Source organism: Lutjanus erythropterus, chromosome 7 (genome assembly GCF_056507025.1).
Source record: "Lutjanus erythropterus isolate fLutEry1 chromosome 7, fLutEry1.hap2, whole genome shotgun sequence".
Classification (NCBI taxonomy): Eukaryota; Metazoa; Chordata; class Actinopteri; order Lutjaniformes; family Lutjanidae; genus Lutjanus; species Lutjanus erythropterus.
In genome coordinates this window covers 28,156,079-28,183,075 of record NC_139323.1, presented here as the reverse complement: position 1 = coordinate 28,183,075, position 26,997 = coordinate 28,156,079, and the positions used below count along the sequence as shown (strand labels likewise).

The window sequence follows — 26,997 nt, the reverse complement described above, 5'->3', positions numbered from 1 at the left end:
ACTGGATACAAATTACATGGGCATTTTTTGTAATTAGTGACATAATCAATTGGATTAAAAAATGTAATCTAATCTGGATATTATTTTTTTTCATTATTTTCTGATTACTTCACATTCAAACATTGACAATACTGCACCTTCTACTACTACTAACTGGACATGGCCATAAATATTCTTTTTTTTTTTTTCTCTTTAAACATTTTGAAGCATTTTCAATAAAAATAAAAATGTTTGTGCATTTTTGCATAGGGTGCTTTTTTGTGAAGCAATTATCTAAGAAACCCTGTATGTCAGACACACTTTTTTGAATGAGAGAATTGAGAATAGAAAATAATTTTTCATGAAAAATAAATCATAATTTTAAAAATTACCATATTTTAAAGATTAATCAAAAATATAATCAAGTAATCCTTGATAATGCAACTGTAATCTATTTACACATTTTTGAATGTAATCTGGACTGATTAGATTTGCTTCTTCTTGAAGAGCAGAACTTTCTAGTCACTTTATCTTTGTCTTATTGTCATTCATGTTCAGAGCTGTAAAAAGGGCTGTGACGTGCTGCTGACATGATAAAGCACAAGTCACGAGATTGGATTTAAAAATAGTTTGGGGTCGAGCATCAGCAGAGTGCTGAGTTTGAGTGAGGGTCCACTGCCATCATGTGGTGAACAGAGTGTCATGGCCTCAGTGTTCAACAGGTTGAATCTCTGCTGCACAATGAACGACCCCCAATCTACTTTACCTCACATACATAAAAGACTGAGAAAAAGCAACTTATAAAGGGTAAAACATATATTAATAAATTATATGATATTATGACGAACATGAGGGTCTGTCTGTTTTCAAGAAGAGCTTAAAGGAGCAGAAACTGAAGCCTGAACCCTGATAACAACTTTTAAACTACACAGTAAAAAATCATAGAGAAATTTAGTGAAATCAGCTAAACTTTTCTTAAAAACGTAAATAAAGAAGTTTTAATTTTTCCAGTTACTGAAATGTAAAATGTCTAGTATTTATTTTCAGAATGCTTCAGAAATAACTTTAAGTCTTTTGAGTTGAAATGACGAGTTGAATCAACTCATTAAATTATGTTTTAAAGAAACGTGATCAGTATATTAGTACTTCCTGGCATACGTTGTTTGAGAGTTAAGACCCTCCTGAGACCTTTTTACAGTGTACTTACTCTACTCTGAAACCCATTTAAACTGTACTGTAATATTGTTTGCTTGGTGTCTGGGCCTTTTTCAATATAAAAAAAAGTTTTGTGAATAAACTTAAACTGAACTGGAATGAATGTGCCAATGACAAGGAAATTCAATTTCCCATTTCTTTGAGAAGTGCTGCTCCTGTTTCAAATGTGATCAGTGATGCATTTTCGGTCTAAAATCTGTGGCCACAGTGAGATGCACCTCCTGGCATTTCTACGCATCTTTTATGTTTTGAAGATTTTGAAAATGTATCATAGTGAACAGACTGTTATTCTTTCCTCCACCTACTAGAAACAGCCTAATTTTTGTTGGCTTTGCGTGCATGCCGTACAAATGTGAAGCCCGCACAGCTGACGGTGCCGAAACGGTTACACGGAGACATGAGTGCAGCCCTTGTTGTTGCTGGATGGATAAAAGCATTTTTCTGAGTAACTCACATTACAAACATTTGGAGAGTCACCACCCAAACTCTTTCTGCGGTGATGCTGTGCGTAACTCCGTGACGGAGTGGACTGTACTCAAAACACCACCCATCACCCAAAACACCACCCATCACCCCTTTTCCACCTCAAGTGTCTCAGAGTTGGAGCTCTTTAGACACCGTCACAGTGAGCCATGGAGAAGTTTGTGCTTGTGTTAACTTTTCTTCTGGAAGCTCTGGTGTGTTTGGGCACCGCGCAGCACCATTTACGCGCAGGTGTCGGACCGTGGAGACAACGGTTCCAGTGGGCGAATAACGGTCAGGTATACAGTTTACTGAGCACGGGGACTCAGTATCGCTTACCTGCTCAGGCCAGGAGACGCACTCAGCTGTTATTGACAACTAAAAACAATTTTAACAGACCTCACCCTCCTACTGCTCTCAGTAGACCTACCAGAATCAGGTCTGGACACCCTCTGGACGCAGCCCCGGGTTACTCTCATCAAAACGACCTCAGTCAGATGGATGCGGCGGTTCTTGGTGCTGATGGGGGTCAGTTTTTACTCACCGCTGGACGACCCGGAGCACACAGTCAGCCTCCCCCGCGCCTGGCAGTCACCAGAGAGACTTTATCTGTGGGACATCCGTCTCACCAGGCACCGTCTAACGGCAGCGCGGCTGCTTTCACCTCCATCCAGGAGTTCTCCGGCAGCGGAGTCCCCAGAGGAGGCCGGAGCACACCTGGAGATGACGCTGGCGCACGACAAGCCACTGCGTCACCAGTCAGATCAGCGGACTTTACGCACAGCCGAAGCGGCAGGACCAGGCCAGAGAACTCGGACTCATCTCGGTCACCTGCCACAGCTGGATGGGTCACCGTGACGGAGGATACTGGGAATGGGCGTCACAGCCCGCAGCAAACCAGTTTAGGAGCGTCTCGCAGTGCGCAAAGAGTGCACTCACTGACCAGAATCACACCGGAGTCAAACGTTCCTCCCACAGCGCTTTCTAGTAACTCTGTAGAAATACACTTTCCTCGACCGAGACAGGATACAACACGGACCACAGACGCGAGTGACCCGCGAGATCCGCACAGTATTCACCACAGGAACTCAGTTTTCTATAACGTTTACCCACCAGACCGCAGAAACAGGATCGCTGAGCGCCCTCCACCAAGTCCAGGACCGGGCTATGGCACCAGGTTCTTCCACAACGGTGAGACAGACAGGAGACATTTTAACCAAAGCATATAAAAACTAGTCAGCCTGTCACACCTCACTTAATTTAAAAGACAGTCCTTAATTGAGAACACCTTAAAGTCAAAGTCTGAATAATCACCACAGCTCATTCTTGGTGAAGCCGAGTGGAACAATGCCGATGCACAGATGCCCCACGCTCATTTTCAAAATTTAAATCCCCTTTTTTCTTATGCAGAATTAATGCATTTTTAATGAGACTGAGAGTTAATGCTCCTTTAATGTCCTCAGTATGAGAGCCTCTGAGCCAAATTTAAATTAAATGTTTGACTGATAGACTGGGAACAAGTTATTAGACTCTATAAGTCATAATAAAGTTTCATTTCAATAATCCCCTCAAGTATGCTATTAAAGAAGTTGATATCAAATGTCCTCCGGCTTAGGAAGTAAAATTACTTGTTTAATATGATACCCTCATAGTTCACTGACCATATAAACATTGCATTGTTTCTATTTGTTAGAAAAGAGTAGATATAGATAGATTTTTGCTTTGTTTTATTTTGTTTTCTGCCCCAAATTCCTCAGAAAATAGCCCAAATTTAAAAAAGCTACTACCTCTTTTCCAGAGATAAATGCCCCCGAACAATTTGAAACCTCTAGTCTGAAGGTGAAGGTAATGCCTCTGTATTTCAGGTATTGTTCATGCATGTATTTACATTAATTTTTTTTTTTTTTCCTGCAGGTCTCCCAGACTTGGTTCCTGACCCTTACTACATCCAAGCTGCCTCCTACATCCAGAGGGTGCAGATGTATGCACTTCGCTGTGCCGCTGAAGAGAACTGTCTGTCCAGGTGCAATTATTTATTTGACATCACACCACAGTAATCAAGTCAAAACCAATTAATTAAATTAGATCATTCATATAGATAATGGCTGGGTAGCACCAACAAGGATGCATTTTTAAACCGGATTAAATATTTTTTTAAATAATGCAGCACCAAACCTTTAAACTAGCCTAAAATTGAGAAAGTCCTTCTCAGTCCTTACTAAACTGTTATCTGTTTTATAATCTTCTATAATCCATCATGAGTAGGCTAACTAGGCTAACATGTTTTCTTTTTCTTTTTCTTTTTTACTTTTTAGTTTATTGTTATGGCTCATTCACAGGATGAAATACCAACATTTTGAGTTGAGCAAAATAACTCTTTCTGCAGCTACTCCAAACACAACAGTTAGAGGGTTTTGGTGCTATATCACAGCCTTGAGACAGAGCCCCTCTGATAGGTGTCGAGGCTGAAACAGTTTTTCATCAAACCCCTACGTAGAGCAGCTGGGAAGGAGGGAAAATGCTTCGTATACGCATAGAAATAAATAAAGAAATCCTAAGAATCATTTAGGATTCCTTTGAGGTTGCCACATTAGGATGTGTGTTGGCCTCCGTCCGATTTGGAAGCTACAGCTGAGTGACAGAGCGGCTGGACACAAACCTGGCAACCGCCCGAGATTCTCTCCTCTGATCTGAGCAGCCAGTATGCCAAGTAAAAGAAACTCTGAAATGAAAGGGAAAAGGATTCCTGAGGTGAATGCAAAAGCTACTGAGGCAAGACCAGAAACCAGCTCTGTCTGTTGCTCCAAACCGTAAATCAGCATGATGTAAACTGGAGACGGAGCTGTGTGTGCAGTGAGGTGTGTGTAGAGGATAATGTAAGATAAAGATGCCACGAACAAAAAGGTGACACAGGTCAACGCCAGCTGTGCTCACAGTGAAGACACTCCAGATAAACGTGGCTCATTCTCTTCCTGTTTCCCTTTCCCTCAGGTCTGCGTATCATCCAAGTGTGAGTGACCTCGACTACAGAGTCCTGCTGCGGTTCCCACAGCGAGTGAAGAACCAGGGAACATCAGACTTTCTCCCTGTGAAGCCCAGACACGAGTGGGAATGGCACAGCTGTCATCAGTGAGTCCAGTGTTACCACACAAGTACAAAACCATCACACAGCACGCTCAATGATGTGTCGACCCTGGTTTCCAGATTTCACTGAATCATACTGTCAGTTCATAGGAAGTTATACAAAATTTATTTTAAAATACCAACTTCCCTTTACTGTTGTGTTGATTATTTGAGATGTTTACACACTCTGTAAAAAAGTTAAATGTGAATTTAGTGGAATCAACTGATATTTTCTCATCAATTTAACATAAAAGGTTTTTTTAAAGTTTCTAAAAGAAATGAACTCTGCTGAGACTTTTCTCTTTTTTTATAGTTTAAAGACAATTTATCTGATCAAAACATGCTGTGTGCTGTTGGTTCAACTTAATATCTGAACTTATTGTATGTTTTCTCAAATATAACTGAATTAATATCAAGTTTATTTAGCTAGAAAAGTTTATTTGTTCAGAATCATCCCATCTGGAAACTAACCTTTTTTTTAAAAAAAACTTAAAACAAATAATCTATTTTTAAACCGTAGAGGGCAATAAAATATGCTAATATAAATGTGCAAAAAGGAAAAAAATTAACAGTGCTGTTGAAATAACAGGAAATGCAAAGGAATCAAACATTTATACACAACACTGAGAAGTATTATAAGGATAAAGTAGTATCACCGATAAAATCACAGTCACATACTCACCTATATTTATCAGTTAACTTTTTATTACACAGCTTTGTAAAATACTTGATTCTGATTGGTCAGTTACAGCATTCAATGGTCTGTTTTGACTCTTGAGGACTTAACGAAAGCAATATAATAATAATTACATAAATAAAATAATTTTTAAATAAATATTCTGTGTCAAATTATGGATTCTTTTAAGTTGCAGTGTAATAAGCAGAATAACATGTAGGGGGCAGATCATTATTGCAAAATAAATCCAAAAAAATCAAGTCACATCCACTCCTGCATCAACCTGTAGAGATTTATTTCACGTTAATGACCTGCTCATTATACGTCATCCCTTTAGTTCAGCCTCTTGTATGGCAGCTCCAGTCTGTGTGTGAATGGCTGAATAAAGGGCTAAAATTATTTGGATAAATACTTAACCTTTATTTTAACTCGGAAACACAGAGACTTCATTTATAGCTGAGTAAGAAATAAACAGAAGATCCTGGACACCAGAAAACACGATTAAGAAACTTAGATAAAAATGGCAATTCAAATTCATTATAAAGTTAATATAGTTAATTAAAAAGCCAAATTAGTAAAATAATAAAGCCTTAAGAATAATTATAGCAATTAAAATTTAAAGCAAATGAATCAACTAAAACCAGAACAGCTGGAAGTGAAATAAGATGAAATTAAAAATTCAAATTGCTCTAAGGTTACAAATGAAGCGTGCTTTAGATCGTCCTGCATGTTATTCAAGGTGTGCAGGTGCACAACCAGAACGGTTTGTTCAGTTCCTTTTCTTGTGCTGATGAGTTTATGATTAAACAATGAGATGCCACCATCCCATCGACATGAGCTGACAAAGACAACACATTCAGTTTGTGTGTGTCTGTGTGCGTGTCTCGGTGTGTGTGTCTCCAGGCATTACCACAGCATGGAGGCCTTCAGTAACTATGACTTGCTGGACGTCTCCACTGGACAGAAGGTCGCTGAGGGACACAAGGCCAGCTTCTGTCTGGAGGACACGTCCTGTGACCCGGGAATACGACGCCGCTTCGCCTGCACTGTTCACACTCAGGTTGGTCGTCCTCGTCTGTGATTGATTTATTTTTCCATCGATCCGCCCGTTGTTCATTGTTTCATGTTTTAATGTAAGCTGGGTAATTTTTCTCAGGGGCTTAGTCCTGGTTGCTACGATACGTATCACGCCAACATCGACTGCCAGTGGATCGACATCACCGACGTACCACCTGGAAACTACATACTCAAGGTGGGAGCGGTGACCTGCTTCATGAATAGAATAGGATAGGATGAATAATAATCATCTTAATAATATGGATATATTAATGTTTCAATGCTTGTTTTCTGTTGTTCCTCAGGTGACAGTGAACCCCTCTCGGCTGGTTCAGGAGTCAGATTTCTCCAACAACGAGGTGCTGTGTGACATCAGGTACACAGGAAGCTACGTCCAGGCGAGAAACTGCAGGATCACTGTGTAAGTCGGACTCATTGTGTTGTCTCTCCTCATAACTGAGACCAGGACTTAAAATAAATCACTCATCACTGATGTCTCTTTGTTTCACAGAAGCTGACCTGACTCAAGTTTTCCCACATGTATACTCAATACCATCTTTTTGCTCCTAATCTACAGTTGCTAATCTGTTTTAAATTCAAATGTTTGCTACTACATAATTTAATCTGTTCTGTATCTGTATTTATGTCATCATATATTGTAGCTACAGCCAGGCTGGCTGGATGTAAAGGCATGTTGTTTTTAGCAATGCAAGACTGTACTGTTAGCTGTGTGTGTGCAGAAGAGTTGAGGAAAGTGTCAGCAGGAGTCACATGTATTAAGAAACTGTTTAATAAGTTATTTATTCAGTCATCCTGTGTGACTGAATTGGTGCTTATTTTGAAGCTCATTTCTGCCAATGTGATGTAAAAATTTAACATCCTGTAAGTCATTACTATAAGATATTTTCTTGAAATAATGACTTACTATATCAAATTAATGAGTTTCTTATGTAAAACAACGACTTAGTATCTCAAAATAATGAGTTACACTGGAGATATACTTCCTGTTTGAGATACTAAGTCATTATTTTGAGATACCGAGTCATAATTTCGAGAGTGCTTTCATTATAATGACTTGCAGGATCTTTTTATATTTGTCACATTCGTCACAAACAGTGGTCCCGTTTCTCCCCTAAAATTTATTATCATTTTACCTTGTCAAAGAAAAGTTCCTCTGTCTAAAACTGACCATGCATGTGTTGCAATGAAGGATGCATAAATACCGTTAAGATATGAAAACAAATACTCAGATGTATGCATTTCAATCTGTATGACGTGTATGATTTTGTGTATTTTTGTGTATATTTCCCTTGCACAAATGTATAGTCTGTTCTTTTACAATTTAGTGAAAGGGTTGATTGTTTGAGAGGTGTTCTGAATTTGTATTATGTTTTATAATAAAGTTTGTGGGTGTTTTTGAAAAAAAAAAGAGGCACCATTGAATTGCCTTCCTTAAAAGAGTTCTAAATAATCCTTACTGATGGGATAATTTGAACAAATATTGAAAAACCTGAAGTCATTCCTTTACCCATTTACTGCTGACAGCAGTGGACACAGGCTGAGGGCCATTAGTTTGGGGAGTGGTACATTTCTAAAATGCTTTTGGAATAACACACCTCAGAGAAATACTTGAAATTATTCCACTTAACACGTTTATGTTGCTCGGAAATGTCCGAGCTTCACACCACAGGCCTGTTGTTGTTACGTATTTGCCATGTTGTGTTACAGCAGATGAGTGATTGAGAAAAACATTTATTCACCTGGAAACAGCTCCATGAGAGGTGTCTGGGAATGTCTCCCACTATTTGCACTTTGTCACAGGGTTTATTAGGGACACTAATGTCTGACTGGTGCATGTAGATGTATAAATAATCACCATCAACCATTTTTTTTAAACAGTCCATTCATTTCTTTTACTGTATGTGTGCAATGTTTTTTATAGTCCAGTGCAAATATATTATTTCATGGTTTTGTAATGTTAAATTTAGGGCATGAAGGTGGAAGGTTTTGAAGCATTTGACTGTATAAACTCTCATTTGTTTGGTATGAACAATTAAGGATGTTCAGATTCTTCAAAGTAATTTTGTGGTCCTTGAAAAGTGGAAAATTTTAGCAACTCTCATGCAAAACGTTGGTGAAAGAAGGAAACCGTTCAGGATGTTAATTAGATGGAAATGCAGGCAGGTGGGAGCTGAGGTCATGAAGTAATTTTCTCTTCTGCTCTGCAGCATCTGTTGCTGCACTGTACCTCTTCACTCAGTCTCATGGTAATGGTGTCTGTTTTCAGCAGAGCGTGCTCTGGGTTATTCAGGTGCTGTGTACGTTTGCTCCATGCATGCTGGGTTGATGACATCATCTCCATCTGTTATTTTACACATTGCAAGTTAAGAGGGCGCCCAGAAAATCGTCGAATGTTCACACTTCATGCATTAACAGTAGTGGACGTTCAGTACTCAAACTCACAAATACAGTGGCAGAGGAAGTACTCACATCATTTATTACAAATTGTGATGATGTTGGAGCTCCCTGTGGACAAAAGCGGTAGTGTTTCCACCGCCATAATCACAAAATACAACCTCAAAAATAAAATTGTCTAAATAAAAATACTTTCCTGCTTCTTCTTTAACTGACTAATGTAACTTTGCCTGGGAAAAATGTAAAAGTACGCTCTTCTGGTGGCAGGCATTAAGAATAACTATACAGAAATAGTCTTTTCACGGATGGTCTTGCTTGATTTTGTAGGCCATATGGAGGCATCAGCATTAAACTGAGACTGTTTCATAACCCGTTTAAAACTCCTTGTAGTACATTTAATTAAAAGTACCAGCATGACAATGCAAAAATACCCCATTACAAGTAAAAGTCCTGCATTCAAAATCCAACTAAAGTGAAAGTACAGGAGTATTATCAGCTAAATTACCTTGTTTATTAATTTTATTTTATCCTTACAGCAGGTTGAGGTGGAGCTAGTTTAAAATAAACCTGAGGGGTTGTGAGATGAAGTTCTCGTACACAAATTTGTATTCCTTTTTTGAACCTTTTTCTAATAAGCAGTGTTTGGTGAATTATTGTATTAAAGAAGAAGGATTATTCTTTAGATCTTGAACAATAATTTAAATGTTCTCATAAGTTTAGAGAGGAAATCATAGACATCTGAATGATGTGGAGCTCCAACCGGACACTACTTTTTTGTGAAGAATCACAAGTCAAAAAGTTTGGAAACCTCTGGTTTAATCTTGTTGCATGTCATATGTTTTGTAGGTAAAATATTAATTGGAAAAGTACCCAGTAACTCTATCACTGTTTTCAAAGTTTGAGACTGTGGGTCTCCTGTCACACAAAGCATGGAAAAAGGCACCCGCCTTTAGTTTACATGCTTAGTTTTTCTCAGTTCCTGGATGTCTGTGGGATCATGATTATGATAGACACCCAACAGTTGAGCCAAAGATAGCTTGATATTGCTGTTTTAAATAACTTCAGACTACACCAAATACATAAGAAAGGTCTGTCCAGAGGCATTTATAGTTTCTGACTCTGGGAAAAACTGTTTAAAAAATCCTCTCTTTTACTGAATCAGACTATGTAATATCCTTTTCATAATTTATTTAATAATTAATGTCATATTTTTTTCATTTCCATTCTTTGAGGCTCCCCGGAAACTATTTGGAGGCCTTCGTCCAACTTTGAAAACCTGTAGCAGAATAGAAAGTACAGTATTTTCTTCTGACATGTCGGAGTATAGCATAAAATGGAAAAAATGTACTTAAGCAGTTCTTGAGTAAATGTCTTTGGTTACTTTCCATTGCTGTGATGATAAAGGTGCATGGATATAAAAGATGGTTCAGTATCAGAGATGAGGAGAATCATCAGTGCAGTATAAACTTGTTTCACTCATCCTCTTATCCAAACATGGCCTCTGTGTGGAGCCCACTCCATCTTTGGTCAGAGAGCCTCAAGTGATCCACTGATGTGAATCTGAGTGTGACAGAGGGTCAGGGCAGAGCCTCCTCTGCCGCTCCAGGTGCTGTTTGCTCAGGGCAGGCCGACGCGCTAAGCCCGCAGGGCGTGCAGGACGGACAGAGGTGCCGGTCACCCCTGCCTGCCCCTGCTGGAGATGGCAAGGAGGAGAGAAATTCCACAGATCCGCAGACGGGCAGGAAAGCCTGACTGCAAACTGCTGACATCAGCAGCAGCACAGACACCATCCTTATCACGGGCTGAGTGTCTGTGAGGCTGTGCCCAGAGGCCACACTGTCTGAGACTCCCAGTCAACAAGGGTCAGAGCCAACAGGCGAGACTGCAGGGACACTTTAGGGCAGTAACTGTGTTCCTGTGTAGACACAAACAGACACAAACAGCAAAACTGTCAACACGGAGCCCTTCAGCCTCTATGCCTCTAATCTTCACAATTGAGATGAAGCTGTACTCTTTTGTTCAACATTTCACACATTTAGTGTTATTATTCTGAACTTTTTTGTTGTCATGACTCAAATCTGGAAACAAAATCAAATTGATCTTTTGGCCACTTGGAGCCTTGTGTCAAACTAAATAGAAGATTCACATATTATCACCATTAAGGGTGAGAATAAAATCGATTTACACAAGAACTGCAACACCTAAACTCTATGATTTTAAAATTATTGGTTATCTTATCATGGGAAGCAGATAATTATCAGTTATCGATATTAGCTGGGGAAAAAATCCATGATGTTTTATTTGTTTTCAGGTGATGAGTTCCTGAAATTTCTATGAATTATAAACTATTTCTGATTCAGGTTTCTTTTCTTGTCATTTCTTCATCATGCTTCAGAAACGTTGGTGACGTTGGGTCTGGCATGAGTAGGTCTTTTAAAGCAGCGTCCAAATGACCTGTCTCAGATGATTCCTTTAGAATGAGAGGTAAAAGTCACACCATGATGTCTGAATGCCAGCGAGTCAAGAAGAGTCAGTCAGTCCTCTGAAAAGCTCAAATATCTCCAGAACCGTCCGATCAATAATCGCCCTCCACGACACAGTGAGTCGGCAAAAGCCAGGTCTTCATTTTTCACTTTTTTGTCATTTATTTTCTTCTTTCACGAAACTTTTGTGGTTTGAATTTCTGATTCAGAGTGAACTGAACTGAACGAAGTCCAAAAGGGAACTCTTGAGCTGTGGAACTCTCATGAGATTTGTGCGTTTGTATCTTCACTGTGCACCTTGTACAACCTAATTCTGTTTTAAATGTGAGATCAATATGGTAAAATAAATATGGCAGGTTTAAGAACAGGAAACACTCAGCCGGGGTCATGGAAAACTCATGGTTTGGGTTAAAAATGATCACTCTCACGAGACCTTTCATGGGTCTGGGGTTGTCTTAATGGATATTCTTCCATGTTTTGACTTTGATTTGCATTAGTGGGAAATCCCGAAGTGGAGTTTTTGTGTTACCTTATGAACTGAACTGAATTACATGGAACTGGACTGACCTAGTTTTCTGTGCTGTAATATAATATTTGAAATTTAAACTGACTGTGTGGGTTTGTTTTAAAGAGGGTAAATATTTTATGAAGTTGTTTGTTGTGGAAAAATTGCCCAGCGGTATTGTGTGTTATAACCTGCATGTCTGTCCTTTTTGCGGTTTAATTCTGATTAGGCCCTTTTGTCCTGTGAACTCAAAGACAAACTGGCACCTGGAGTTGACCGTGACAGTGTTACAAAAGCATGTTTGAAATGCTTTAGGCTTTATTCTGTGTGGGAAAAAAACTGAACCAAACAACTGAAGCCTGTCCAGAGATCTCTAATTAACTTTGTTGGGGTGGTGATTTAAGTCTTTGTGGTTAAAAACTAAACTGAATCACTAAAACTTTCCCAAAGATCCTAATTTGATTTGTTTCGGTGAAGAGTGGGCCACATTTTGAGAAACTGAACTGAACAAACTGAGTTCTTTTTGACATTTATTGCTGATACCCTGAAAAGTGATGTTTTTCTGTTGAACTTCATAGAATATTTATTTTGAACTTTCCTGAAAGTTATTTTTTCTCTGGTTAAATGTGGTTTTTCATTGTCCCATCAGTACACTGATTTATACTGAACTGACTTGAAATATTTTGCTGGTAATCGGTACATCGTAGTGATTTAGCAAAATGTTGAGCAGGGGTGGAAGTAATGAATCACAGCTACTCAAACTACCTTGATCTAAACATCTTTTCATAGATGAGGCCTTATTCAACAGAGTTTTTCCCACAATTCAAAATGTAGGTATTCACATCCATCTTTTTAGACATGTTTTCTGATATTATTCCAGTCTACTGACCTACATTTTCTATTCTTTCAGTTGATCTGTGCTGCAGACTGGAGGCTAAGTGACCCGGCTCAGTTCATCACTCCATACATGCACAGAAGAAAACCTCACATTTGTGACTGGAGGGAGAAACACACCTACTTTGAAACGTTATTTGTATTTTTATTTTTGAGACATGCACAAATATCACAGTGCTTTTCAAGGAGATGATTAAATGAATGAAAGAGGGAGGCTGAGCTTGCGCGCTCTAACATCTCTGACACCAGTGGAAAACTGAAAAAAAAAAAAAACCCAACAATTTTGACAGAAAAAAGCAGCCATAATCAGAGTATACACAGCTGTACTGTATGACTCATAAACAGACACTTATTCACTCAGAGAACATTCAGCGTTAATTTGATTTGGAACTCTGATTAATGTGAAACGGCCAAACTAAAACACTTTAAAATGTTTAAAAAATGTTTTTTAAAATATATATATATATATATATATATATATATATATATATATATATATATATATACATAGTGTCTTCATTTTACAGCATGTAATTAATCTCCAGGTATTATTTTATAGTATTAAAATTAATATAGTAATGCTTTTTACAGTAGTTGAATTAGTTTTGTGATGGACAATACAGCACGCTGATTATTTCTGTAATAGCAATAACGGTATTGTGGTACTGTGCCTAGATTTACAGTAATAATTATGTGAAATGTATTTATAGCAACTTACCAGCTAAATGCTGCCAGTAAGTTACAGAAAATTTAACAGCATTCTTATTACAATGTTCTTTTCTGAAAACATCTGCCTGATGTGGCTGCATGTTGATTAGGGTGAAGTCTGTGAGCCAGAAAACCAAAACAAAGAGCTGAAAGAGGCTAAAATGTTCAGGAGAAATTAAAGGAACTGAGTTTGTCACTACAACCAGATATGGATTTGGTCCAACATAATAATCTTGATTAGTGCTGCTGTCTGTGTATCTTCTGAGTGATACATTTATAAACCTTGTGTCTAGAGTTCATAATAACCTGTTGGTTTGAACAAAGCTTGTTCACACATTGCGTGAGTTCATTGTGACAGACGTGCTGAAGAGTCTGTGGGACTGAAGAAATTAATCCAACTCTGACAGAGTAATAATCAACACTATGTCAGCGTTCACATAAATCAACATCCTTCAGAATTAATTTAACACGATTAGTTGATTATGAACTCATGCATCACCTCCACGAGAGAACAGATAATAAATCGTTTAACATTTGTCACTCGTGACTAATCAGCCAATGATTTGAAGTCATGGTGGTAATGGTGAGTTGACAAGAACAGACTGGGAAGTTATTTTTCCCCCCGTGACAGAGCTGATTCGGCTCTATAGCAGCTGTTCAAATCTATTTCAAGCGTTGAATTAACTCTGATGTTTATAAATCTTCACAAATATAACCACTGACATACTGAAGTGTTGTTTTTCAGGGCTCCCTGCTGTGTGTGTACAGTCTGGTGAAATAATTCGACGCCATCTCTGCACTAATGCTCTGTTTCTCTGTCTGTCTGTATTTACCTTTTAGAGAATTGTTTGTTTATAGCAAAGAGTAGAAGATGTTTGTGGAAATGACTGAGTATTTTTCTCTCCTCCTGGTATTACACAGCCGAGTGTCTGACATCCTGAAAAAGGAAACAATGTTTACCTGGGCAGGGCTAGGACTCCCCGACTCTGACCATTTACACATCATTAGAGATTTAACAGCTCTGCCTGTTTGAAATAGAAGAATGTGTGCCTAATGACCCTGTACTTTTCCTCCCACAGCTGCTGTGTAAATATTAAAACACTCTACAGGCTGTCTGAGTAAATGCATGCTGTTATTAATCCTGTTATTGTATTATTTTTGGGCTGGGAATTGGGATTGGGCGGGGAGGCGGCCCGGATGAGCCTGCGAACAGGGAAAGAGGGGGAGGAGGTGATGGAGGGGAGGGTGAAAAGAGGGTGGACAGGTTGTTCAGCTGAAACCATCCACTTATTTCTGGCCTGAATTTGGTTCTAAATGCTCGTATTGTTTTATAGATTTTACACATGAGTGTCAGACAACGTTAAGGTGTCTCCTCTCGTACCAAACATGTGTCCATCTGTCACGCTTTATGGCTCCACAGACGTGCACGTAAAAACACGCACATACATGCAGACATGCAGGAGCAGACAAGAGACTATTTTTGTCTCCCGCAACACAAAATGTTGTTCCACTGTGAAAAAGAGAGGGGGGTACAGGTACATTTGTTATCAAGACACTGCAAACATATTCCATGTTTAATAACTGCAAGTGATACTCATCACTTCTTCATTTATTTAATCCTTTATTTCAACAGGTGGTCTCATTTAGATCAGGATTTCTTTTTCCTGTAGCAGAGACAGATAATTTACAGACACACATTAAATATTTGCACAGTTAAGAAAAGCATTTATAAGAGTGACTGCAAGTACATTAAGTACAACTTCTTTAAATGTTCAAGTGAAATAATTTCACTTTGTGAAAAACTGCATGGGCAAATAGTCCAACAGTTTAAGAACAATGAAAACCAAGGAATTTAGGGATTTCACCATCTCCAGTCAATAATATCATTACCTACATATACAGTATGTCAACATGCCTGGACAATAAAGTTGATTTTGATTCTAATCATTTCTGCTGAGCCAAATTATACACTGATACAAAATAAAATCACTTCTCTTTTTACTTAACCTCACATAGCCTCCAATTATAATCAAATTCCTACAGTTAACTGTGCAGAAAACCTCCTAACCAGGAACATGTTCTGTGCTCTGTAAAAAGCCTCCATTTATCTGTGTCAATCAAAACAACATGTAGCTACGCAGTTAGGGATGATTGATGATGAGGCCTTATAATGAGACTAAAAACGTCAGTGACATGTTAATGCTTATAATCTCATAAATTTGGGAAGGCGAGCGGTGCACTCTGCCCTCTCCCCTTTACACCTGCATATGACATCCTGGGCTGCAGCCAGCCAGTAAAAATGAGACATATACAGTATACTAAACCAACACAGAGGTGGGTCTGTGTTTGGATTAAATGGTGCACTGTAGTCTCCAAAGGCCCCTATACCTATAGAGAGGAATACTCAGACACATTCACACAGGTCAGAAACAAAACACTGAGACTTAAACATATGGCACATAGCATAAAGCAACAGTTTTGACATCAGGTGGCATTACCTGCACAAAATGCCACAGGAAGTCATTTCTACCAGTGGCCATAAATGTATAACTCCTCCTGCAGTGAGGACAGCTGAAACACCTGAGAACAATAATATCAATATGTGCAATATTACTGTTTCAACACATCATTTGCTTTATTACTTTTCAATATCATGTGTAACACCTGTTTCATTTTCAGTAGCAACATAACTTTTTTTTTATAATTTTTAATATCCCTGCCAGTATTACTTTTAATGTCATTGTCAGTACTATTTTTCCTTCAGGTTGTTAACCTATCTTACCTCTGGTGTTATTTTATTAGGCACTGGTTTTGCATTTGCTCTCTATACACTTTATATTTTATATTTTACTTTACATTTAATTCTTAGTTTTTTTTAATTATTACTTATTGTTTTTACAGAAGAAATGTTACAGTAATTTTGGAGCAATGTCTGGCACAAGAATTTCCTACAGCATCAATAAAATTCTTATCTTATCTTATCTTATCTTATCTTATCTTATCATATTGGGGGTTTGAAAATGCATGCACCCCATGTCTTAGTTTAACAAAATAATCCCAATTCAAGGTTCACCCTCTAGGTTTTTTCTGGATGAATATCATGAGACATTTAGACCTACTCTGACTTGTTTGCAGCATTAAAAATGTATGTATAAATTTGGTTGAAAGATGGCGACATCTTGTGACCATGGGTGGCAGCGTTACAATAAATTCTGTACTCACTCACGTCAATATTTCAAAGCAGTTGATCTAGAGGGTTCGAACTAACAGTCTGTTTTATATTACCTTGTTGTTTCTTTTATGTTTGTGTTTTTTATGCTTTGCCACATTTTGTTTTCCTTAGCTTGGTTTGTGACGCATTATGTGACGACACACAGTCGACGGGATACCTGCTAACTGGAGAGCCACTCACAGCAACACACCACCACCAACATACATACGAGGAGGAAGAGATGGCGACCCAAAATAACTTCAGCGCGGTTCACTCGGCGTTTCTGCTCGTATTTGTGCTGTCTGTGGCGGCGTTTGTCCCGGCTTATGCTTCCTCTGATTCAACGAAGACCGTGGAGTTCAACGTTAAACCGGGAGGAGTGGTGCACACTTTCTCTGAGGGGATTGTAAGTGACTGTATTAAATATACTACACATTTATCCTATTAATATTAGCAAAAATCTAACATCTTAAAGGCCACCTAGATACAAAGCTTCAGTTATGCTAAATCTAAAATAAAAAAATTAATTTAGGCACCCCTGCAAGTTTGAATGTAAGCTAATTTACCGTGTAGCTTACTATATTTCACTACAGTGTTATTTAGTAATACATATTTAATACAAATATTTGCATAATTAAATGTGTTAATGATTTCAGTGTACGTAAGAGATGCGTTTCTTTCACTAAAGTGTGTCATATTCGATATCTATGTTAACATAGTGGAAAAACTACATTCCGCTGGTCAACTGTTGTCGCAGCGTGATGACGACACAGCCCGTGAGAGGCTGACACGTCGCTGCCACAGTGCCACAACGGCTCCATTCATTGGTCGAGCACAGTTCGTGTAATAGAATGTGATCAAACTGCATTTTTGTGCAGATGGAAAGTAAAATTTTAAAATTATGTCTGTACAAGTAGATTAAAACTAATTTTTCCTTTGTCAAGCTCCAAAAATTGATGTTTTTGTATTGGAAATGATAATCATTAATCAATGATCAATTATGACTCATAAAAATTTAATTGATCTACTGTCAAATAAAGATCAGTCGTCAGCAGAGGTTATTTTTATGAACGTGCTCTGTATATTATCAGGTATTCAGTTATTGTTAATGTGTTTGATGTGTGGGCCTCTTCATCTCTATATGTGTGCAATATAATGCTGTGGAAATAAAGTTAATTAAAATTTATTCAAACTTTCTTTAATTCAGAATGAACTGTTCATATCTATAGAGAGCGCTTCTTTCACAAAAACTGGCATCTTTCTATGGTAGCCCTAAATGGACAAACCAAAGCACATTTCATGACCACCATAATTTTTCCTACACATTTGGAAGGGGAGGGTGAGACAGAGGTGTGAATCCCAAGCACTCGTCCTTTAAGTTTCTAATTACAGTGTTTACAAGAGGCCAAATTAAACACAACAGGCCACTGAATTTATAGCGATGTGAAACCTGGAAAAGCAAAATAATCTTTTCCTTTGAGAAGCTGCAAAATTGTATGTTTGCCCGACAAATCACTGACACACACTACTGATACTGAGCAGAATTTAATTGATGGATCGAATTGAAAATGTGCATATTTAATTATTTAATGGGGGTTATAACAGCACTAACTAGCACGATGTTACACTCTGTTATTGCAGGGGGAATATGAATGCTCATTCACTTATGCTTCACAAGGGGGAACCAACGAGGTGAGTGTCTCTCTGTCTCCTGTGTGTCTCCAGCATTATATTATTGATTTTTAATTACAGCAGGTTTTATGCACAAATTTTCTTCTCTATTTGTGCCAAACAGCAATGGCTGATGAGTGTTGGTCTGAGTGATGACAACAGTCTGTTTTCCTGCTCTGTGTGGAGGTGAGACTCTCGCGTACACACACACACACACACACACACACACACACACACACACACACACACACACACATTCAGAGGAGGATACAGAGTTGTCTCCTCCTCAGCTCAGTGACCCTGACGCTCAGTGTGTCTTCAGTGAGAATCTGTCCCGTCTGTGTCTCTTTCCACTGAGTCACTCTTTGATGTTAGTTAATCGTGACAGTCCCGGCAGAGAGGCGGAGACAAACAACACAACAGAGTTTTCTAACCTCAGTGGATTAAACGTATTCGTGTCTCGCACTGACTTAACACCCGAATGAATGTATGCAAATGGCTTAATGTTGGTAACACGTATTTCTTTTTCATTTCTGCCAGGCCCCAGGGGAAATCCTACCTGTTTTTCACTCAGTTCAAAGCTGAACTGAAGGGAACCAAAATTGAATATGCCAATGCATATGTGAGTACAAAAGAAACTCGATCATTAGATGCAAATGGTGTCTGTCATGGTCACATGAATTTGTTTTTATGTTCTGATCCTGCACCCTGAACAGGGCATACTTTGTTCGGATAATTGATAGATTTTATTTTCAAATTCTGCTGAGTTAAATGTAATAAAGTCGATAAAATAAAGGGATGGTTTGGATTATTTGAAATGGGGGTGTATCAGTGGAGGAGGCTAAGCAGTGTACTGCTCTGGAAAGGGTCAGCAACAAAATGTATTTTAGCCACCTAAAAAAAATCAATATCAGTTTAAGTGTAAGCTATAGCTAGAATATTTTCACTGCTTTACAAACAGGCTTTTCTGATAGGAAACTGCCACTATATAAGTCAGATATCGCTCTCTCCTAACCAACCAGCAACTCCATAAACCAAATCAGTTATTTTTCCTCACAGTACACACGACTTGCTGACCTACCACTGCCTCGATTGGTTTGTTTGTTTTATTGCGTGACTTTTACATTCTAAAAGTTCAGTTTGGTTTCACACAATAACACACGCAAAGTGACAGATCGAGGCAGTGGTAAACCCGACAACTTGCATGTTTTGTGAGGTAAAATCACTGTTTTTTTCTAAAGGAGCCTGGTTGAACAAGAGTGAGCAATATCTGGCTACACAAAGCAGTTAAAACATTCAAAATATGGCGGACACTTAAACTGAAAACTGAAATTGTTTTAAGTGACTAGAATAAAGTTTTGCTGCTGACTCTGTCCACAGCAGTACATTGCTTAGCTTCCATGCTGGTACTTCTGCTGTTTCTCCAAACTGGGTTCGCCATCTAATGTTGATAATACACTGACTATGGATAAGCATCTCATACAACCCCACTTGAAATAATTTGAATTATCTCTTTAAGGTAACTACATACAACGTGGCTTATAGATCATTCAGTTACATCTTGAAATTTGTGTGAGATCAGTGCTGTTGTGTAGATCTCACTCAGTCATAACATAAAACAACTCAAACTTTATTAAAGTTAAGCACAAAAATGAAGGAAATAAATCTTCAGCGTTGGGCTTAGCTTCTTTTTTTATCTAAAGAAAGTCAAACTTTTGCTGACTCGGTCTTAAAAACCCATTTTCAGTGCAGGTCTTTCCACAAACTACATAGTTTATCTTGAAAAATGATCAGCACATCCCCAGTGCTCAGTGTTGTAATTTGTTGGAAGCTGAATTGCTCCTCCTCCTGCAGGATGTAGTTACAGGACTGCAGGTACAACACAAGACAAACCTCCTCAGTTTTAGCTCCTCGGCTCTCCCCAGCTGAGTGAGTAGTTGGAGTGGAGCTCACGTTGGACAGCAAAAAGCTCCCAGGACTTTCCTGCCTAACAAAGACAAACCGCAGTGAAGAGTTTGATGTCACGTTGCAGTATCGTGCACCCTGTCTGTGTCGAGATCAAAGTTTCTCATTCCTGAGACTTTACAGTGTCTGCAAAAACGCCAGACAATCAAGGCAAAGCACAGTTGATGAACATTTTAGCGTAGCCTGCAAATAACAAACCATCCACCTATGAACCAGCAAAACATTAATTTATCAGGATGAGGGATGGGATTAAGGCAGGATTTCTGTCTTGCAGTTTTTTTTATATTATTTCATAATTAATCGATTAATCGTTTAGTCTATTAAATGTCAAAGAATTGTGAAAACACTCATCACAATATTCCAGAGACCAAAGTGACGTCTTCAAATTGTCTCTTTTGTTCAGCCAACAGTCCAAAACCCTCTTCATCATGCGTAACAAAGAAAATCCTTGCATTTAAGAAGCTGAAATCAGCAAATGTTTGAAATTTTTGCTTATAAAATGACTGAAACAATTAATCGATTAATGAACTCATAGTTGCTGCTTTAGTGACAAAAGAGAAAAAACTGGTGTCGCATTTAGTGACAGTCAGTTATTTTGCCTCATGTCGTAGATCTGTTTAAATGCTGTTACGGGAAGTCTGTGCCTTGTCAAGCTGACAGAGATCTGGAAAAATTGAAGTATTTCTGCATGTGATCGACTACAGGGTTGATACAAAATCTTGACAGGTTGGAAAAACAAAATAACTGTTGTGTTTTCAAAGTTAGGAATATGCTTGAATTTGAATATACTCCCTGAAAAATGCTTGGTTTTGACATAACACAATCATTATCAAAATTAATATGAACAGCTGGTAAGATAAACAAAGTGAAAATACACATTAGTTATTGTGGGTAAAGGAATTTACAAATCCGTTTATGGTAACAATTTAGATGTGACGAAAAAGGCTTTGAGAGTCTGGAAATTTTTGTACCTTGAAAATGCTTGGAATTTACTCAAATCCTGCAATTAATCAATTTGTCATTTTTTCCCCCAATTAATTAATTTTCTGTAAAATGGTGAAAATGTCAGTTTCCCAGGGTGATATGAAACATACTGAACTGAAAAGAAACAACAGTTGTGCTTGTGTTAAAAAGTGAGATTTAAATCTTTTCAAACTTGCACAAACTTGATTATGTGTCATATTTTTATTATATTTTTAAACCACAAAGCAGGTTTAGTTTGACCTCTCTGTTAATGACTTAGATTTCCGTACAGTAGAGCAGTTGAGGATTTTCATCTGGATATACAGTCACATAGAAAGTTGTGGAACACTGATAGAAACCAAAAAACATTTCAGTTCTATTTGTTTTATAGTGTGTATAACAAAGTGCCTTAAGAAATCTTTTTTTTTTTCCCAGTCTTAAAATTGCTCATTGTCTGACACACAACCCAAAAGTCAAAGATATTCAATTATTCATGATGAGAAAAACAGCAAATTCACAAGTTTGTGAAGATACTAGAGACTGTTTTTCATTTTCTGCTGACTAATTGTTTCAGATCTAAATTTAAGCACATTTCTGTGGAGGACAGTAGGTAGTTCTAATACAAATAAAGTAACGCTATGGACAACTCATGACAGGAGGTATACAGTCTGAAGCCACTGTGTATATATGTACATATTCTGGCTTGTATTTATTGTTTCATATGCAAGCCATACTTCCCTTTATGAGTTTCTAAACTGCAATTGTGCAATAAAAAAAGATGCATAGGAGGAATAACTACTGGCAAAAATGATGAGTGTAGGATGCTAATTTGACAAAAACAAGTAAATTGATTATTTGTCAGTTACCTCTCATCCACTCTGTAAGGCAAGAGCCTGAAAGACGCTCAAATCAGACAGTCGGTCACTTAAGTGCATTGGCTGTAAAAACAAAGTAAAAAGCAAAAAAAGTCCCCAAATAAAAAGTAATTTTACCCCACCGAAAATCAACCAGAGCTGCTGTTTCCATACCTGAGTATTCGCAAACTCACAGCCAATAAAGTGGCTGATTCAGGATTTTTAAAAAGTTTTTGTTTTCCCAATTTATTTTTAATGAGATTTTCTCCAGACCTCTGTTGGTTTGGCAATACAAAGGTCTGCCTATGCAAGATTAACGTCACCTAACATCATCTGAGAGCCAGAGCAGTGCTGAATGCACCTGCCATACAGTCCTGAGTAGAAGTGTATAAAACGCACTGTGTGTACTTCCATGGAAACCTGTCATGTACCGGCACAAACGCTCAGTTGTGCACTAATGATGTTTTTTTTGTCATCTTTGATAAGCTAACAAAGGCAGACACAGTGGAAGTAGCAGAAAACCTTTATTTCTCCTGGAAGTCAGACTCAGATTCACCGTGTCTTTGCACATAATGTCTCGTGGAAGGTTAATGTCTGGACTCTCTGCGAGCTCAGTCACTTAGCGGAGGTCTGCCGTGTCTGATGTGGTCGTCGGTGAAGTGAAGCACACCTTGACACGCCTCCTTCCCCCAGCAAGGACAGTCCTGACACTCTGTCATTAGTGAGAGCACATGTTTCCTCCTCCTCCTCCTGCTCCGGCTCCGTGCCCTGCGTGCAGAAGACAAACACACAGAAAATAACTTCGCTAAATGACAGGACAAAAATAACCTCACACACACACACAAACAAGCACACCTGCCACCCCCGCACAGCATCTCCTTGACCTTGTCATCACATCCTCCTACTTTCCCGGCCAATCTGTTGCAAAAAAATTGCTGTCTCCTGCACCGCCTCTCATCCTGTTTTGTTTATTTTCTTCTTTTTCTCCTCTTCCTTTCCTCCTCCCCCTCTTCATCTCTGCTGCTGTTCGTGTCTGTAGTCGCAGACAGCGGCCGGAGGACAGAGTGACGTGCCTTTGAAGCCAAGCGAATTTACCGTAGGAGACTCAACAGGTGAGAAATTGATTGTATTTCCAAGCATTCAATCAACTCCCCATGTTTGTCATGTCTATCTCTCCCTCCTCTTTTCCTCCTTCCTCCATCACGTCGTGAGTTCCCTGCTGGTTTCCCTCTAAAGCACATGCTCCAGCTGTGAGTGGGCTGCCATTTGTCCCTGTAGCATTTTTTTTTGTTGTTATTCAGTTTCTGCACAAATCCCCACTGTGGCTGCAGTTCCAGACTGTGATTAGCAGGATTTGACAAGTCACACGGCTATTTACTGTAGCTGCCGTTTTCAGCAGATTAGACGCTACAGCACAGAGGCTTATGCACACATACACCCTGAAACTATCACAGACTTAAGGATAATCCTGTCTCTGTGAGGAAGACACTTCCAATCATGAAATCCAGGAAAAGACTCCTTAATGGAAGCACGGGAGGTAAATTGCAAAAAACATCAATGAACTGGCTTGTGATTCACTCGCATACTTGGTGCACATGATCACGTTTAGCAGGCTGCAGATTCTCCACAAGGGGGAGCTGTTCAGTCACTGTCAGACCAGTTCTACATGTGTTAACCTGCACCACCTACAGGAAAGAGAAAGTAACTGCAGTTTAGACCTGCAGATGTCGCCACCTACAGGCCAAATAGGTGATTTTTCACAATTGTATGATGTGTGCCACCTGCAGGCAATGAGTGTCCCAGCTGCAGATCGTCACAGCTCAGTCGTTCGTTGATATATGACTAAAAAGAATAAAGTTAAAATAATATGATTTATGTCAGGGAAATACACAAGCATAGGTTTGCTGATGCTGTCATGCTAACCTTCTCTAAAATTCAACTTCAGTCCTTTTGTTACCAGTTGCTTCCTCAGTTATTGTTAATGAATGATAAGACCTGTGGTGTGGGGGCTTTGTTAACCACTGTTAAGGCTGGTTATAGTTTTGTGCGTGTCTGTTTGATGTTTTACCGCTTATGTAGGAAGAAGACTGACTGTTTCTGGCAGATACGCTCTGAAATTGAAATGGGTTTCTTACTTGTAGCAAACAAATGTAGCCTGATCCCTTGATCTATGGTGTAACGTCACCCTGCCTGACAGTGGCATGAGTCGGTTCAGTCAACATGACTTTCTTTTTCTTTATCACATAATTATTTATTCAATTATTCATGCAAGATGTATATATTCAACACTGTCTGTGGTCTTCCTCTACTAAATCTAACTGTCTAACCCACAGGCAATAACAGTGCATGTGAGAACACTAGCTGTTGCTGCCCTCTGGTGGTCAGGAGTATTGATTACTTCTGTCACTGATAATGGGTACAATGACGAGTCGACAATAGTCACCAAAATAATATAGTTTTAAAATGCAATATAGCTTATTTGTAAAGTAATTCAATTACTTTAAAAAGAAGTAGCCAGTAACTGCTTTAGCTTTCTTTGCGTTTAAAACTTAAACCACCCGTTGGTTAAATAAAATAATTGATAAAAAGGAAACATTTCTGTCTCACTTTTATCTCCAGTAGATATGTAAATGTAGAGACACAATTCAGTTTGTGGCTGTGAAAGACAAATTATCTGCAAAGATTTTGCACACAGATTGACTGTTCAGCTCCCTTTTGATTCATTCATGAGCTGAACTTAACATTTTCAGACTCATAAACCACAGGCCGGTGATATTGTCGGCACAATAGTAATAGTATTATCAGAATCCAGTTGTTAGTTCTGGATGGGTGACAATTTATATTGTTAATAACAACACCTAAGGGACACTTCATCCCAAATTCAAAAATGCGTATTTTTCCTCTGGCCTGTTGTTGTCTTTATCCATCTGGATAGTTTTGGTGTGAGTTGCCACGTTTTGGAGATATCGGCTGTGGAGATGTCTGCCTTCTCTCTAATAAAACAAAACTAGATGGCACTCCAGTGTTTTTTTTCTTTGAACATCACAAGCCAAGTGTCATCTAGTTTCATTATACTGGAAAGAAGGCAGGCATCCTGTGGCTGATATCTCTCTAACTCTGCAGCTCACAACAAAGCAATTTAGATGGATAAACAGCACTACAGGAAAGAGGAAAAATCTGCGTTTGTTATTAACAGTGTAAATCGTCACCCATCTACAGCTAACTATTGAATTCTATTAATAAATAAAAGACTAATATGAATTAATACTGTAGGACCTGTATTTGTTATTCAGAGATTCAGCACTAAAGACAAAACTTAGTGAATGTAATGTACATTAATTTTTTTATTTCTTTTAATATTTCTTTGACTCTGTATCCCAGGGTTAGGACCCACCACCTCTTCCCTCCAGAGTCATCTAGCTGATACACTGTGAGCAGGATGAACATTTTTGTCTTCCTTACTCAGCAGAAATTATGCTCTAGTGAACAAAACTATTATGTTTTTTTGTTTAATATGTTAAACAATAAAACCACAGGCAGCAGCCGCAGTACAAAGAGAAAATGAAACTGCAGTTGTAACAGTCTTTGCTTGCAGGTGGCGCTTACTTTGTGTACCTGTAGATGGAGCAAATCTACATCTGCAGGCCTGATCTCCTGCTGCTTTGCTGATACTTTCCCTGCCAACAGGCGGTGCAGGTTGGACCGGACCTGCAGGCCTCAGACTGCTGGCTCTGCAGCTCTGCAGTCGGACGATACAGGCTGGTTTCAGGTGCTCTGCATCAGTGACTCAGTCTGTTTATCCTTGTTTTTGCTTTAATATTGTCTCCTCTCTGACCTACAGTGACCCACACAGAGGGGAAGTTCAGCGCCCAGCTCTCCAAACTGACCGCCATCGGACGGACACGGCACGACGAGCTGTAATTGGGCAGAAGTCTGACTTGGCTTAGGTCGTGTTTTGACCAATAAGAGCGCCCTGGTGAGATCCGAGTCGTGTTTCAGCTCAGTAGTCAATGAAGGATGGATTAGGGCGATTTCTTCCTGAGTGACAACCAAAAAATTGAAGTGGGATGATACTGATATTGCCTTTGGGGCAGATTGAGTGTCAGTACATTAATTACCTGGTATGTTTTTATGATGGATTTCATCTGCTACAAGGGGCAAAAAATACAGCAAGAAATCAGTTTAGTGTTCATATTTTTTAATACACAATATCATTGTTAAAATCCCACCATAAGATAAAGTGCTTCCATAGTGTAGTTTCTGAGGCTTTTACGGAGAGCAAATCTGTTCTGATCCACCGGGGCAGTATGTGAATGTATAGAGGATTGGTGTCTGGAGGCTTGTAGAGTATAGATAACATATTTAGAGTGGGGAGGGATTTATCCGTCTCGTGTAATCCTGAGAGGAAAGTGAGTAATCCCCACACACACACACAGAAACAATTACATTTCCCTCAATCTCATTCTGTTCTAGATAACTGTAAGCACACATTTTATCCCCTAAATCACCAATTAATACCGCTTGTGATAACTTTTTGTTCTGTTTGTGTTTTTGGCCAGAAGGGATAGTTGTAATAGAGAAGATAGAGGCTCCATGACGTGATATTAAGAGATGGATATACAGGAGACACTGAAGATCATGCTGTATTTTTGCATATTTGGATGAATCATAAACAGCGTCAGTGTGAATTCACTGTAAAAACCCTATGCTGAGAAAATATAACAAGGTAATACAAGTATAAATGATTAGAGTTTGGTTTATTTGATGTAGAGTTGTCTGAGGTACTTATCAATATCAAGGGCAGAGAGGACTACAGG

General features: G+C 38.7%; 2 protein-coding genes across 3 annotated transcripts; both read left to right on the top strand.

Moving 5' to 3' along the window:
• The first annotated feature begins 1,496 nt into the window (after positions 1 to 1,496).
• loxl5a (lysyl oxidase-like 5a) lies at positions 1,497 to 7,349 on the top strand. Of its 2 annotated transcripts, XM_084723451.1 has the most exons (7): positions 1,504 to 2,847; positions 3,571 to 3,679; positions 4,648 to 4,785; positions 6,359 to 6,515; positions 6,612 to 6,707; positions 6,817 to 6,932; positions 7,023 to 7,349. In XM_084723451.1, exons 1-7 carry the CDS (start codon positions 1,827 to 1,829, stop codon positions 7,027 to 7,029), a joined length of 1,644 nt encoding a protein of 547 aa, XP_084579577.1. In that variant the 5' UTR covers positions 1,504 to 1,826; the 3' UTR covers positions 7,030 to 7,349. The 2 variants fall into 2 exon arrangements, with proteins under 2 accessions (XP_084579578.1, XP_084579577.1); XM_084723452.1 differs by lacking the exon at positions 7,023 to 7,349 and having other exon boundaries at positions 1,497 to 2,847; positions 6,817 to 6,936.
• A 9,479-nt stretch (positions 7,350 to 16,828) lies between these two features.
• On the top strand, positions 16,829 to 26,474 carry mydgf (myeloid-derived growth factor). The gene is made up of 6 exons (XM_084723450.1): positions 16,829 to 17,133; positions 18,369 to 18,419; positions 18,523 to 18,584; positions 18,939 to 19,020; positions 23,220 to 23,292; positions 26,022 to 26,474. The coding sequence occupies exons 1-6, from the start codon at positions 16,969 to 16,971 to the stop codon at positions 26,099 to 26,101; spliced, it is 513 nt and encodes a 170-aa protein (XP_084579576.1). The 5' UTR covers positions 16,829 to 16,968; the 3' UTR covers positions 26,102 to 26,474.
• The last annotated feature ends 523 nt before the right edge of the window (positions 26,475 to 26,997 follow it).